This window comes from Solanum pennellii, chromosome 4, assembly GCF_001406875.1.
Source record: "Solanum pennellii chromosome 4, SPENNV200".
NCBI classification, from domain to species: Eukaryota; Viridiplantae; Streptophyta; class Magnoliopsida; order Solanales; family Solanaceae; genus Solanum; species Solanum pennellii.
Genome location: NC_028640.1, coordinates 68,620,908 through 68,636,883, shown reverse-complemented (window position 1 = coordinate 68,636,883; position 15,976 = coordinate 68,620,908). Strand labels below are relative to the sequence as shown.

The window sequence follows — 15,976 nt, the reverse complement described above, 5'->3', positions numbered from 1 at the left end:
AATACCGACACTATTCACCGAAAGATTACGCCACTATTAATATTTCTTCTTTCTTATCTCTGATGCTGCTCTAATTGATCCATGTCACAAATTTGTCATTCTTTTATACTTGACCAGTTTTTTCACTTGTTTTTATTGTTTCTATTTTTCACTAGCATCGTAAAATAAAATATAATTATTTATAAAATTAAAAAATCTATAGCCAAAAGCACCTTTTTTTTTAAATAAATAAAGATAATTCCTAAGCCTTGCATATTTTAGTGCAACATGTATGATTGAACAATATTATTGGCGTTCCTGTTCAAGTGCACATACTATTTCTTTCTTCTACATTTATGCTTCAGGAAAAAGAAAAAAAAAAGACATTTCATTTAATAAGCTTATATGGTCATCCAACCATGTCTAACAAGCATTCATGATTATCTTTAGCTAAAATCATAATTTTTATTAATGATTGTGACAACTTTAAATTTTTAAGAAAAACAATTTTAAAAAATTAATCAATAGATTTAATCTATCTTAAATTCAATTTATAATTTATCTGACTCACTTAAAATTGACAGTATAAGAAATAAATACCTAATTCTCTTTTATATAAAGGGTTACATACAAGCACACAACTTCTTGCGTTCTTGCTTATATGTACTATAAAACATAACAATTAACAACTTAAAATATATTAAATTTTTAACTGACTCTTATAATTCTATCATTGTCACATAAATCGGTAGAGTGCAAACAACAAAATACTATTTAAAAATTACGAAAAATATTATAAATTACAATAATTAAAAATTATATCGGCAATCTTTCAGTTCCATTATCAAGAATTTCACCAGAAGTAAGCCAGTGATATCATTTATATAGATGTTAGTCAACAACCTATGAAAGATAACAATGCAATGAGAATCAGACAACATCTAGCAGAAAAGATTAGCTTGATTCTAAATTGATGACATTACAAAAGAACTTTGAATTAATATGAGCAATAATAAGCCAGAACTTCTCTATTCAACATTTTATTGTTGATGAGAAAAGGATACTTCAAGAAAAAAGTTAGAACAAGCCAGTAATGTGACCGTATTATCGCGTCACAACAGCTATTGTGCAACATAAACAGTAACAACTTGCTCTAATTTGAGAAATTTGATATCTGCACCAGCAAGAGTAGTGAAGTGATTACATGGTATAGATACATCTATCAGTTTTGCTCTTCAGCAGCGTAGAGATTCTTGATCTCCTCAACGTCATCATAACTACCAAGAAATATAGGAGAGCGTTCATGTATCTTCTCTGGAACTAAGTCAAGTGCCTGCATAATAACATTACTACGAGTGTCACGTTCTAATAATAGAACAAAACGCTAGCTTCTTGTATTATTATACTGTGCCTAATAGACAGAATTATCAGAAATTGTACCCGTTGCTTCCCAGTAAATGCTTGACCTCCTGCTTGTTCCATCAGAAATGACATGGGAAATACTTCATAGAGAACCCTGTTTCATATATTTCATTAGCAAAGGTTTCCGCGAGTTATTGCAAAGGAAATTCTTCAGTGACTCCGAAAATGTGCATAACGTACCTCAGCTTCCCGTTGGGGCTTTTCTTATCTCCGGGGTACAAGAAGATGCCTCCATAGAGTAATGTACGATGAACATCAGCAACCATACTGCAAATTAGAGTCCAGCTTCGACTAAGTTGATTAACAATATGTCCATGCAAACAAAAGCTATTACATACAAAGTTAACAATTCCAAAGACATAGGGAAATCACAAGAAAAGAACAAACAAACTAAAATTGAAGCAACATCAGCCCCAATCCGCTTTACAAGAATCCACTGAACTCTTTGCACAAATGGTCGAATAGAAGGATTCGTTTAATAAGAAATCCAACAAAAAATCTCCATTTGACCCCGTCTGCAGATGTAATGTCAACCTTTTAACATTTGAACATTTCAACCACAGTTGGCTTATAAGAGTTCTAAGATCGTCAAGTAATGATTCCTAAAATTGTAGCTATCAGTTGGAAATGACCAGAGATAAATACATATTAAGTTAAAAAGTATAGATAATGGAAGCCTGACTTTATCTCTTTGAAGAAGGACGAACAGGGAGCTTGATATCCGTATTGTCCCATGCCCAAAAACGTAATGAATGTAGATCCAAACTCAACAGAGCTCATCTTCAACCATTTTTTACATATATAGAGAGTTTCAACTTTACAGCACATATCAAATTTTTTCATGATGCATATTAGGGCCTAGTATGTCAAGTAACAGAAATTTCTGTCATGATTATATGGTTCAGATTGCAGGTTGGCGAATTGGATCATACAAGACATGGTAACAATACAAACCGTGCAATCTAAGCATCTATGAAGTTTTCAATTACCTTCCAATATATCTCAAAGATTTTGGTGAAGAACCATCAGCGGGATACTTGCAGCTCTGCACATATCTGAAATTTAAGAGAATAATAGGATATCATGAACATGGGAAACAAACTTATTAGCTATTGCTTTCCAATAAGCGTACTTGGATGTTGGACCATCCCAGTTCTTGGCATTTCCTTCATTCACTGAATAAATCTTCCCTTTCTTAGGAATCTGCACGTAAAAGCAAAACGAAAACCATGTTAACCAGAAATCATAAAAAGGAAATGGGGCACCAGATATGCTAAGCCAATCTTATGTTAGGCCGTATGTGTCACTAACTAACAGAACCGAAAGTTGATTATGTGTGGTCCAAACGCCATTCGATTCTACAACCCGAGAGAAGCCAGTAGACCATTTAAAACATACTCAAGATTAATAAAAAATTATCTTGATAGCATTTCCTAAAAATTGATTAGAACATTTTCCATCAAGATTATCAACTTTAAGTTCTACGACAATCTTGAGTAATGAAGTAATGATCAAGATTATTAGTCAACAACAAGTTCTATGTTCTAAGGCGATACAAGGAGCTAAGCAACGGCGTTACCTTGATGTCAGCATGAGTTAGGATGAACTCGCCAAGAGAGGGATCAAGGGTAAAACCATTAACTCCAGATCCAGTGCTCAAAACTAGCTGCAAATAACGGAGTTCAGAAAATCTTATTACTTGTATTTCCAACTCATCATTGTCTTACAAGAATTTCAAAATACTTCAGAGCATATTTAAATTAAATGTGAGCCACATACCGTACAAGAACTTCCATACATGCAGTAACCAGCAGCTAACATGTTCATCCCAGGTTGCAAGACATCATCTAGTGTTGGTTCATGACCGTCTTTGATCATGTATATCCCAAAGATCTATATAAATGAGACATATTATTCATTGTGACATGAAAAAGGATATAGTGGTGGATAGCCAAGTAACAACAACATAAATATTTCTCAAACTAGAATCATACCGTTCCAATAGAAACACCACAATCGATGTTCGATGATCCATCCAGAGGATCAAAAACTACACAGTATCTGTCATTTAAAATTGCATCAATGGATTAGTAATTAGTTCTCAAAACATAATGATAAATGTCAAACTAGAGAGATAGAACAATAACACTCACTTTCCACGGTTAGCTGGCTCCACAAATGTGGCCTCTTCATCTTCTTCAGAGACGAGAATGCACTGTATAATTTGACATCTTTTAGACTAAAATCACCATATATTTTCACAATGTGTACTAATAAAAATGAGTATCTCGAGTCTTACTGTTCGGCCACTGCTAACCAAAGCCTTGATAAACACTTCATTTGAGAGTACATCAAGTTTCTTTTGATCTTCTCCCTACAATTAGAAATCAAAACCAGAGTAATTCCAAAGTTGAAACAGATTGGAAGCTTTATTAATATTATAAGAGCAGCATCTTCATGAACTTGCCTGCACATTAGTCTCACCAGCAAGTCCTAGGAGTTTAGCCAAACCTGCCTGGAAGGATGTACTCGTAAATATATCAATACAGGAGTAAACGGAAAAACAAAACAAGGTATATATAATACATGTTACACAAAAACAGATTCATTCTACAGAAGCTTCCTCTGCCTTGTACATTTTTGTAATCACGAAAAATTAGTTAAAAATAACTACTGAGCTCTATCGATCAGTACCTGCAGTTAATTTATTTTCTTGCACTACAACTTCATTAATCTGCACCGCTGAAAATAATACAGCAGATAGAAGAGAAGAGGAAAAATTGATATTCCTCCACTAAATTGGCTGCTATAAGGCAAATAAATCTGACGCATAATTCTAAAAGGAAAAAAATTGTTAGCTAGTAGACGCCACCTTTGTACAATAAACATGCAAAATTAAAGCATCACCCTCTTCAATAACCACACACAAATCAAATGAAAACAAAAAATCAAAACAGAGAAGTTGATATAAAAACCTTGTTAACAGCAGTGCATACGAACTTGCAGCCAAGAACAATGTGACTGAGCAAAATACTGAAGTCTCCACGGGATTCAGGGTGCTTCGTCTGTTCATTCAACACAAACCTTGTTATCGTCATCAAATCCGTCCGGTGAGCATCCGCCGCGTGATCCATCGTGCTTTCGATTTTTGTGCAAGAGATTGGGCACGCAGTACTTGCTAAAATGCTCATTATATATTTAAAAAAAGGGAAGAGGAATCTGATCTGACGTCAGAGGATGACACGTGGAAAGAGGAGAGTGATGCATGGGATCAGTGGTTGGCACTAAGATAAAGCGTGATCCAATTCGTCATTTCTGTAACTAATTTGTTTTTCTTCTCTGCTTAATTTGTCTGTATCTCTCACTGGCTACCTAGCTCTTCATTATCAACGTCACATATAATGATATTTCAGTGAGTTATCCTTATAATAACTTACAGGATTGTTGAAAAAATAAATATCTACATAGATATGATTTCATTCGTTTTTAAAAAAATAATCTAATTTGATTTGAAACGATCTAATTTAACTTAGAACGAAATTTAAGAAAAGAAAAAATAATTTTAATCTTGTAATTCTAAATTAAAGTTATGTCAAATGTATCAAAATACTCTTTAATTTTGTAATCTTAAACATGTCATATGAAAAATTAAAGTTAAAAAGAATAATATCTGAATCAGTGTATATCAACTCCTAACAAGTAACAAAGGGCAGCGAAAGCATACCAAGATAGATATCGATGATAAATTGATAATTATATAAAGTTGAAATTAACAATATTATTTGAATGATTGTTATGTATTTTTTTGATATACAGTGCAGTGCAGCTATTAACGGGGCTATCTGATCTGATGGCAAAGGAAGTGTAGGATGACACATGGAAAGAGGAGAGTGATACGTAGGATTAGTGGTTGGCACTAAGATAATGTGATTCTCGTCCTTATGCTAATTTCTGTTCTTTTCGAAACTCATTATTTGTTCTCTTTATTACTTGTTTTGTTTCCATCTCCCACTGGCTTGGCATGGGTCTTCTTTGCCCACGTCCCGTGCTTCGTGGACTTCATAACTTTTTGAAAATATAATGAATTGGATGGAAGTAATAAATTGTTTGCGATAGATCATCGGCTCAAATATAATTTAACAACATAATCTGTGGTTTCCTCCATTTTAATTAAGTTGAGGAACATGTTGATCTAAGAAAGCCTGAGCTAAATTACTGAAGCTTGTACTAACTCCACCTGCAGCTGCATAACTCTTGATTGCATCAATTACTTCTGGCTTTAAGATCTCTTCCTTGTTTGATGCATTGCATAGATAATACAATGCTCCTAGAGCATAATTCACCTGCCCAGATTGAAGTTCATTTGTGTCAAATCCATGCACATACATCCATATACGTTGAGCCAGTGGCAGAACAATGTTTTTCAAGGGGTGGGAGGTGTTCAGAGACGAACACAAAATGAAGTCCAATGGAATTCAACATCTAAACATATAAAAATCATTTTGATTGTTCGAATAAAGACGAGGAGAGCAATGTTTATGTTCATATCTGTAATTGCTTAAACGAGGATGTCCATAAGTGATTTACATTAGACCTTGAGAAGTAAAATTGACCACCAAACAGTAAACCAGTTTGAGATTGAGGAACAAAATTAGTAAAATTTGGAAGTCTTCGTGTGTAGAACAGCTGATTCCAGAATGACAAGACAACATCATTTTATTCTGATTGCAGCCTAAAGTAACAGAAGTTTGTATGATGCCAAACATAAAAAAGATAAAAGAAGAGACCAAGTTCTATAAGAGATGATATGATATGTCTGATGCCTGAAATTTTTTATCAAAGTTATCGACAAGATTGACGGATCAATGGTACTCAACAGTTCAATTAACAATTTTAGTTTCGAGTTTCTCACTACGTATATGTGCAATTTTAACGAATGAACAGCAAGAACTCAATAACCAAGAAGACCACAAAATGTTTGTTTATGTCCTTACCGTGTTCCTAACAGGACTTGACAAACACTGGATGACGAGAGGGATACCATCATTTTGAGTGACAAGAGCAGCATTAGCTGGATCTGCAAGCACAAACACTTATATAGTCAACTTTTTGGAGAAGATCACAAGAAGTCTACTGTGATTCGAAGCAGAACCAAGAAAAAAAGAAGTTCCAAATCATGGAACCAACATAAATTCCTACAGCTTTGATCTTTACCGGCACAAGCATTGCAGATTCCTCCAATCCCAAATTCCACAAGCTTCTCACTAGGCTCAGTTAAACAGTCGAGAAAAAGTTCTATAACATTAAGCTGTTGAATATTAAAAGACATGTTGAGGCAACCAGAAGAGAAAAAGATGATCGAATAACAAAATTAAACTACTCATCAGAAGATTCTTGACCTGGCGCAAAAAGGTAAAGTTGAAAGGATCATATGCAAAGTTCGCCAAATTAGCAACGATCTTCTCTTTTGTCTCTGTAATAACAAGAATATATCAAGCCATATAGATGCCAAAACAAGAAGTGAAGAAAGCAGATTGAAGTTAATCATTTGGCTACCATATATGTTATTATCTTGACAAGCGTGAAATTAACTTTCCACTGAACAGACACAGAAATGTCAGACTAACAGACTCTATTAGTTAGCAATACTGATTGCTCTGTTGGTTCAATCATTGATCGCGAAACTTTCTACAATAAATTGGGTTGGCCGCTAGTATAGTTCCTTAAGTAGTAAAATACTATGTTTCAGATGGATCTGAACCTCATTATATATCAATCTTTTGCTTTGGATGCTATTGACATGACTACATCGTCTCGCTGAGCAGTTTTTTCTTATGGAGGAAAGACAGGGGATAGCGATAGGACATGCATCTTACTAATTACGCTGTTATTCCTATTTTTAGGGGACAAACGTAAGTCGAATTGCCATAGCTAATAGATATCTGTTGGTCAGAATAACAGCTGCTTTATCGTTCAACATCTTGCTTGAAAACTCAAAACCCGCCATAAATCGCCCTAACTTACAAATATGAACACAGCTTTGTAGTGACTTGAAAGTATTAGTGATATTCTTATGTTAATATAAACATTATTGCAAGCTAGAAAACATCTATGAACTCCCTGATGAAAATATTGCACTTGACTAAACAAGAATGTCCATATGATATTCTGATAGTACATTTTGTCTCATTTCAGCAAATCCAAGTTCGGGAGATACAGCGAAAATCAGTTGAATAAAAGTCTAAGCATACCTTCAGCAGAAGCATTCTGAAACTGATTCACCAATTCCTGAAACAAGAATCAAAGAACTGATTGGGCAAACAAGCAAACAAGATCTATGCTAATAAGGAATTGTTATGCACAATTTTTACTTAGTATCAACACAGTTTTGCAGTTGTAGTGTTCTTTCTCTCATAGCGTCAGGCAATCAATACAGTGAGTTGCAGGTTTAACCTGAAGGTACTTCACCCTTGGAGTCCCATATTTTCCGGTGCGCTCTTCTTGCCTTTGGCTATTTGTAAACATGTAAACTGCAATAAGGGAAGAGGAACATATAAAATTAAACATATTAACATTTAACAACCATACACAGACTAGATTACAGCAACCATATAACTATGCATCATGCAAATAGGATTTTATACTACATATTCAGTCTCATTTACTGTTAGTTAGAGCAATGAAAACGAGCTTAAGAGAAACTCCTGTAGGAAAAAGCAATTGTTAATCCTTGTATTAGTAAGATCATTCTTCGTTTCTTCTCAACCCTTGCCACAACTGAAATCCTTCTCACTATTGCACCTTCAGCTCCTCTTAACCAGTCCCAGATGAATCTTCATTTCTCATAGCCTCGAATCCTCCAATTTCTGTTCCTGTTTGCATATAAATTCAGATACAGAAATTATGATAAACTGGAGATTTCTCTGAGAACAAACTCTCACTCAACTATGGACTCTCACTCAACTATGGCTCAATCCCATACTAGTTATAGGTTGACTATGAAATCTTCTATATCTATTCCTCTCTAGTCAGGTATATTTCATTCAGTTACTAAATAATTTTTCCTAAACCATAAATTAGGGATTCTCTCTATCCCAAATTTCTCCCCTACAAGTTAGCTAGTTTAACCACAAATTCACAAATATTTATCTCTTGATTCTGCTGTATTCGATTCTACTGGTTACGACAAGTTAATGAAACTTTTCCTCTCAAGTGAAGCCAATAACTTAAAGCCAAATAGGAAGGAAAACCTTGATACTTTCAGCGAATTCAAGATCACCCCAATGTCTAATAATTAAATTCCTTTGATAGACACAATGAATTGAAATGGAAGGAAAAAGAAATATAGTGCGTTTAACAAACTAAAGGTGCTAAGAGGATGTTAATCAACTGAACTAAACGTTTGAGGTTAAATTGAAAATTACAATACGAAGCAGAGTAAAGATACAATCCTATTCAACAAACAAGTGAAATCGAATTTTCCAGAACCACCAAAAAAAGTGTGTATAGCTTCATCCTAGACTCAGTATTTGTGTTAAACAACACATATTAAATGGCATATATTTCCATACTAGATAGGTAATAGCCTGTGTTGAGCACGGACCCAACGTTGATGACTTGGTATTCTATCTGTTCTAAAGAGTTCTTTTAATCGGTAAATATGACATTTTATTAATCATAAAAAAGTACTTAGTGTTATTGAATACAAAGAGGATCCAAGTAGAAGTAGGAGGATCTAGAAAACTTATATTATATACATCTTTCATGTTGGTTCAGACATCCATCAATCACAAACATTTGTGTTCGAATTCCAGGACTAAATTTTTCAGTTTTTTTTTTTTTTTTTGAAATGAGTAACTTTGTATCATACCAGGGATCAGAACAGTACTTGGGTAGTAACGAAACATATTTACAATAGAGCTCTAGTGTCTTCCCTCTCTAGCTATAAAGAATCTAGAACATCTATGATAGACACAATATCATTAGAGTAAATCTGATAACACCAAAAACATAGCAGTAAGATGAAATTCAACTTGATCTTCTGCACATCATTCTCTAAGGCCTATCTCTCAGAACATCTAGAACTCCTCTCCTTCCAAGCTGTCCACCAAATACAAGCTGAGACAATTCTCCATCTACTCTTATCTTTAGCATGTGAACATTTTCCCTCCCAGCTGTTATCTTGCCTGGCATTGTCCATGCTATACCCTTAAGGTTTAGGATGATTCTCCACAAATGAGTTGTGTATGGACAAAATCATTAGGTTAATTTCGTTCAAAATTACCACAAAAAAGAAGTCTGAAATTGGCTTCCATACATCTATGACGTGTTCTTCAATTTCTTGTCCATTGAGTTTATGATAAACTTCATGCATCACCAATAATAATCTTAGTACATGGACTACAGCTAACACAGATTCAGCACACATCTGAATCACCATGCATGTGTGAATTAAACTTAAATATATAACCAGCTTAGTTTTCCACCTACTTTTTAGTGTTAGGCCATTTCTAGCAAAGTGTAAAGGACATATGTTGCCGATTAGGGATTCTAATGGAAGATACAGTTGAGGTTAACACCAACTACACAGGTGATTCTTAAGTGAATGATGACTGTTGAAGCATTGCTTAAGTTTAGTAACTGCAATATACACCAATAAACACTTTGTTCTTCCTCAAAATTGTAATTAATTAATATAAGCCAATCATATATTGTAAGAAGAAACTCATACCAGCGATTTTAGGGCTCTGAATGCAGTGAAGAACGACAATTAGGACTCTGAACACAGTGATTTTTAGGGCTCTGAACAAATTCACATCAGCTATGAGTGTTGAGCGAAGGGATTTCTGTTCAAATACATACGTTGATCCAAGGTTTCAGCGATGAACAAGGAATTTTTTAGCGAATTTCTCCATCTCCGTTTTTGAGCATGGGCGTTTTTTATTTCTCTCTAATCTGTATATGTCTTTTATTACTCCTGCATCCCAATTTACATCTTTCAAAATTTAAAAAATATTATTTTATTTTATAGTATTTTTTTAAGTGATATATAAATTTTATTTTTTTAAAAAATAGAAGATTTTACACAAAAATTTTCAATTGTATTTAAATTATTTGATTTTTAAAGAATAAAAAATGACATAAATTAAGATAAAAGAGTTATTGTTGGGAAATGAAAAAATTATAATGGTAATATATGTTTTGGCGGGTTTAGCAAAATTAGGGGGGAATAAGGAGAGAATACAGATTCATTTAAAGAGCAATATATACACCATTTCTCGTTAATAAATAGTGTAGATATATATATTTTCTCACATTAAAATGATTCGATATATTTTTTAATTTTGTTATTTAAAATTATATCTTTTGTTATAAACGTGATTTGTATATGCTTTTATTATTATATAATGGTTCTTATATATCCTTACTATTACAAAAGGAGATCACATATATCCTTTATCTAATGGAAGTGAAAAGGATTCGTTTTAAATTTTTATTTTTGACTTTTAATTTTTAAAAATTCATATAGGAGTATATATGATCTATAGCATAGTTCAAGGTATATTTTAATTATTTTTCATACATAAATTATTTTTTAACCTGCTTCATTATCATTACACACACATATATATATATATACTTGTAAAAAATTATGTGTACTTCACTGTCAACATATATCAATCCGAACGTGTAAATGCGATCATGATTTGTGTATCGCATCTTGAATTTGAGTTTACTCATCTTGAATAAATCAACAGACTATAATTACATAAACGTGTTTGAGTCAAGAAGCCTAATTGTGATTTTGTTATTTTATTTTTATGTCATTCTTTGAGATTCATGTTGTGATCTTAGTCAAGAGGATGAGTTATTTTGTGCTCTCATTAAAGCTTATTATTGAAAAATAATAATTTTCTGCGAGCTTAAGATATATTCTTAATGTTTTATTTAATAGAATATTTCAGAAATATGCCAATAAATTGATATTATAAAGGAGATCAAATAAAACAAATCTAAATTTCTTTAAGTATCTCTTTCAATTGAAAGTACTCAGAGATTCTCTGTTCAGTCATTTCAGTGTCTTAAGATTCTATGTTAGGTACTTTCACACATCGAGCCTAGGACGCATAGTTAATGCACGTTATAATTTACAATCACAACTTCCTGGGTAGGCTTGTGAAAAAATTGGGTCAAACCATCAACCCGAATCGATTTTCGGGTTATTGGGCTAACGGTTCGGGTTAATGGGCTAACGGTTTAGGGCTCGATTTACGAAATTACTTTATTGGGTAATCGGTTCGGGGGTCGGGTTGGGAAGCCAAAATTTTGGGCTACCCGATACCCCGATAAGACCCATTATTATATTATCATTGTTTTTATATTCGTAAATATCTAATTTACAATCCATTCCTGATTCCTCACTTCTCACGATTTAGGGTTCAATAGTTTTACAGTCGACGCCCGCTCTCCTCTTACCTCCACCTCAGGCGACGACTACTCCACCTCCACTACTCCAGTCAGTCACTCAGGCCGCAGGCGTCAGACAAAAGGTAACGAATTACGATTTTTATTCTACTTATTCGTTGTACCATAATAGTTCCAGCGAATAAGATCATCGAGCCAGAGATCCATTGTACATTTCTGTTAGAGGAGCTGATAGGTTCCTCCAAAGTTTGAGATAAATCTTTTAAGTGTGAAAAATGGATTAAAGGTTTGCCTTTGTAAAAAGTCAGTAAAAAGGCACCTCCAATGCATATTTATGTATCAATAACTTTTGGCTTTTCCACTTCTAGCTTTCATGTTAGTTGTCTTTAACCTGCATCATAATCATAATCGTAGATTATAGAAACGCGCAAACTTATAAATTTTTAAGCTATATTAGTACTCGTTGAGACTCAGACATACCCGAAAAGTAATGCCATAAGGAATGTTACAACTGTAATTCTGTAATTGTCATTTAGTGGTAAAATTTTCTCCTTTAAATGTGATTTGTTCATTTGTTGGTTGTAAGTTGTAACAAGCTCAAATTCCAGAATTTAAATTTGCTTCTTTGTGTGAACTATTTACTGTAATGTGTCTAATAGTCTATTGTCAAGTGTGTAAAAATATGATACTACTTAGCCTATTTATTTGTACTTTGTAGTTCTTTCTTTAATAAAACTACTTAGTGTTTATATCTTTTCGCAGTTTTTGGTGAATGTACCATGGCTGAAAATATCATAATTGATAAAGTTATTGGTGAAAGTGGTGCTTCTAATTCAAATGCATAGATCAAAGTCAAACTATTGAGTCTAAAGTAAGGAAAGGAAGGAAAAAAAGATCTCGTGCGTGGGATCATTTTACTCGTAAAACTGATTCTGATGGAACTGAAAAGACTGTTTGTAACTATTGTAAGAAAGAGTATTTTGCTGACACAAAAGAACATGGTACAACGTCAATGCTTACTCATATAAACAAATGCACAAAGATGCCTTATAATATTGGTATTAAACAATCAAGATTAGCATTTCAACCAATGATAGGGGGTAACAACGGTGATGTAGTTGTTGTTCCATGAAAATTTGATCAAGAAGAGTTTAGAAAGGCATTGTGTCGTATGGTAATCATTGATGAGCTTCCTTTCAGATTTGTTGAAAAATAAGGTTTAAACAATTTATGAAAGTAGCACAACCTTGTTTCCACATTCCTTCCCGTACCACTGTGACTCGTAACTGTTTTGATCTTTTTTATGAAGAAAAACGTAAGTTGATGACTGTTTTTAAGAAAACACAACAAAGGGTGTCTTTAACCACTGATACTTGGACGTTCATACAAAGAATCAATTATATGGTCATTACTGCTCATTGGATTGATAAAAATTGAACATTGCATAAAAGAATTATCAACTTTTGTCCAATTACTAGTCATAGAGGTGAAGATCTTGGAAAGTCTATTAGTACGTGCTTACATGAGTAGGGATTGCATCGAATTTTCACTGTAACAGTTGATAATGTTGGTTCAAATAGTGTGGGAATAACTGAGTTGTCTAAGCAATTAACTAAATAGGGAACCAACTTAATAGATGGTAGTCACCTTCATATTAGGTGTATGACTCATATTCTGAATCTTATTGTTCAAGATGGTACAAAAGAAGCAAATGTGTCTATTGAACGAGTTAGGCAAGCAGTGAGATACATCATGCAATCTCCTGCTAGGTGGAAAAAGTTTCAAAAATGTTGTGAAGATGAAAATCTTGCTAAAAAGTCTTTATGCTTGGATGCTCCTACAAGGTGGAATTCCACCTACCTGATGTTGAGCAGGTGTTATTGAATATGAAGGGGAAATTGTAGAGTACGCCGATCGTGATATTGGTTTGGCACTATATCTTAAGTTCGTTGATAAAAATTCTACAGGTACACTTTTGAGTAGTGATTGGGAGGGCGTAAAGAGAATTACAAAATTTCTTGAAATATTTTTTAATCTTACTTTGAAGATATCCGGTTCACGATATGTTACATCAAATCTTCATTTTCTTGAAATTTATCAAGTTGGTGTTTACTTGAATCAATTGATATTAAATGAAGATCAAGTTTTGGCTAAAATGGCAGAAAATATGAAGGAGAAATTTGACAAATATTGGGGTGATGCTGAAAAAATGAATAAGATAGTTTTCGTACCATGTGTTTTAGATCCTCGTCACAAATTTAGCACTCTTGGCTTTGCACTTAAGAAGATGTTTGGAGAAAAAGGGACTGCTATAGAAAATGGTGCGCGAACGTACATGGAAGCTTTGTTTAATGAGTATACAAACCCAGTTTCAAATGATAAAAGTGGTCAATTTTCTTCAACTGGGGTGGATACTTCTATTTCAAGTTCTGTAGGAGAATTTGAATTTTTTTTTTGAGGAATTACATAAACATAAATCTGAAAAGGGAGGTGCAAGTTCAAAGTCAGAATTAGTTAAATATCTTGATGAAGAAATTGAAATTGAAAAATCAGATTTTGATGTATTGCTTTGGTGGAAAGTTAACTCACCTAGATTTCCATTTCTTTCTGAGATGGCTCGAGATGTGTTGGCTATTCCCGTTTCAAGTGTGGCGTCTGAATGTGCTTTTAGTACTGGAGGGCGCATACTTGATTCATTTAGTAGTTCATTAACTCCTAGATTGGTACAAGCTCTAATGTGCCTTCAAAGATTGGCTTCGGAGTGAGCCACAACCCATAAGTATTGAGGAAGATTTAGATTTTCTTGAGCAACTTGAAGAAGGTAAGAAAAGAATTTCATTGATGTTAAATTGTGAATATGTTTATTTAGTACTTTTATTGTTTAAGTCTTGAGCCTTGACTTGTTATCGTATTTCTCTTTAGATTTTGCTAAACTTGAAAAAGAATTTTACATTGATGACAATGTAAAATTGGAGGAAGGAAGGTATATACATGTGTTATCTTGTCTTTGTGTCTGATTTATGATTGATCTAATACTTTCTCTGTTTCTTTGTTAATTAGATTCTATCATGCCTTGACTTCATGGTTCTAATGCTTGATCACTTGTTTGGAATCACTATGAAAAACTTAAAGAAAATGAAGATGGATCGTGGAAAGTAAAATGTATTCATTGTGGTTGTGCTTATTACCATTCACGCAATACTGGGACTGCCTCCTTAAGAAGACATGTTAAGGGTTGTTTGGAAAACAGGAATCAGAATCGTCAACTCTCGAGGATTGATGACTAGTTATTATGTTGTTTACTTGAACATGAACTATTAGAACTATGTTTAGACTCAATTTTCAGGTTGTGTAACTGATGTATGTTATATTTTGAATTTGTGCTTCTGTGTGGATTGTGGTAGGCTAGAATTGTGTTGAATTTTTTACTTCTGTAATGTTGCAACTTGCATGCTTGTACTGTTGCTATTATTATGTTACACTTTGTTGCTGCTTTATTATGTTATTTTATTATGAGATTTCATATTTGTGTTGAAAAGTTTATATATGTATTGTACAGTTGTTGCAGTGTTAATTGTTAAGTGATGAATGTTGACGACTTGACGACTAGTTAATTGTTAAGTGTTGAATGTTATAGTTGACGTATTGTGTGGCTGTTGGCAGTACCAGTAAGCCTATTATTGTTGTGGCATATTGTGTACTTGTATGAGTTGTTGGCTTGCAAGTTGCAAGTATTGATAGCTTGATCCTTGATGAGTTGATGTTGTGTTGAACAAGGAGGAGCAGGACTGCAGGAGAAAGACAAAGGTGAAACTTGAAAGGTAGTTATTGTATTAGTAATATGAAAGACAATTTGCAATTTTGCATTTCCTTTTTGTTGTTGTTGTTGCTTATATATATGTGACAACCCTCGGGATCCACATACTCAGGTATTGTCTCTGCCATGGGCGGCCATTCGCTCTGTTAATCCCCTCTTATTGGCTCGCAGCCTCAAGGGAGAATCGAACCCGTGACCTATGGCTCCTTTACATCCCTCCCAAGGAGATCGCCTCTTACCAATTGAGCTGCAGATCAATTGGTAAGAGGCGATCTCCTTGGGAGGGATGTAAAGGAGCCATAGGTCACGGGTTCGATTCTCCCTTGAGGCTGC

General features: G+C 33.8%; 2 protein-coding genes across 7 annotated transcripts; both read right to left on the bottom strand.

Annotated features, from left to right (window-relative positions):
* Window positions 1–921: 921 nt before the first annotated feature.
* Window positions 922–4,732, bottom strand: LOC107017915 (fructose-1,6-bisphosphatase, cytosolic). Its single transcript, XM_015218208.1, has 12 exons — window positions 4,377–4,732; window positions 3,869–3,916; window positions 3,701–3,775; window positions 3,555–3,616; window positions 3,396–3,462; window positions 3,181–3,294; window positions 2,981–3,067; window positions 2,534–2,604; window positions 2,391–2,456; window positions 1,582–1,668; window positions 1,420–1,495; window positions 922–1,312 (listed from the first exon to the last, which is right to left on the bottom strand). The coding sequence occupies exons 1-12, from the start codon at window positions 4,590–4,592 to the stop codon at window positions 1,202–1,204; spliced, it is 1,080 nt and encodes a 359-aa protein (XP_015073694.1). The 5' UTR covers window positions 4,593–4,732; the 3' UTR covers window positions 922–1,201.
* A 754-nt stretch (window positions 4,733–5,486) lies between these two features.
* Window positions 5,487–10,377, bottom strand: LOC107017914 (armadillo repeat-containing protein 7-like). Of its 6 annotated transcripts, XM_015218205.2 has the most exons (8): window positions 10,133–10,377; window positions 8,067–8,273; window positions 7,855–7,931; window positions 7,653–7,689; window positions 6,801–6,874; window positions 6,601–6,709; window positions 6,396–6,478; window positions 5,487–5,744 (listed from the first exon to the last, which is right to left on the bottom strand). In XM_015218205.2, the coding sequence occupies exons 3-8, from the start codon at window positions 7,924–7,926 to the stop codon at window positions 5,568–5,570; spliced, it is 552 nt and encodes a 183-aa protein (XP_015073691.1). In that variant the 5' UTR covers window positions 7,927–7,931; window positions 8,067–8,273; window positions 10,133–10,377; the 3' UTR covers window positions 5,487–5,567. The 6 variants fall into 6 exon arrangements, with proteins under 6 accessions (XP_015073691.1, XP_027771931.1, XP_015073693.1 ...); XM_027916130.1 differs by having other exon boundaries at window positions 7,855–8,273; XM_015218207.2 differs by having other exon boundaries at window positions 6,616–6,709; window positions 7,855–8,273.
* Window positions 10,378–15,976: the final 5,599 nt, after the last annotated feature.

What these genes read in the sequence shown, in the direction of transcription:
- LOC107017915 (XM_015218208.1), bottom strand. Translation starts at nt 4,592, where the DNA reads ATGAGCATTTTAGCAAGTACTGCGTGCCCAATCTCTTGCACAAAAATC. An exon ending in GAGCCAGCTAACCGTGGAAA is followed by an intron (nt 3,463 to 3,554) that starts GTGAGTGTTATT and finishes TTTAAATGACAG; the next exon opens with ATACTGTGTAGTTTTTGATC. An exon ending in AGCCCCAACGGGAAGCTGAG is followed by an intron (nt 1,496 to 1,581) that starts GTACGTTATGCA and finishes TATATGAAACAG; the next exon opens with GGTTCTCTATGAAGTATTTC.
- LOC107017914 (XM_027916130.1), bottom strand. Translation starts at nt 7,968, where the DNA reads ATGTTTAATTTTATATGTTCCTCTTCCCTTATTGCAGTTTACATGTTT. An exon ending in TGCCGGTAAAGATCAAAGCT is followed by an intron (nt 6,479 to 6,600) that starts GTAGGAATTTAT and finishes TTGTGCTTGCAG; the next exon opens with ATCCAGCTAATGCTGCTCTT. An exon ending in CAAGTCCTGTTAGGAACACG is followed by an intron (nt 5,745 to 6,395) that starts GTAAGGACATAA and finishes CAATCTGGGCAG; the next exon opens with GTGAATTATGCTCTAGGAGC.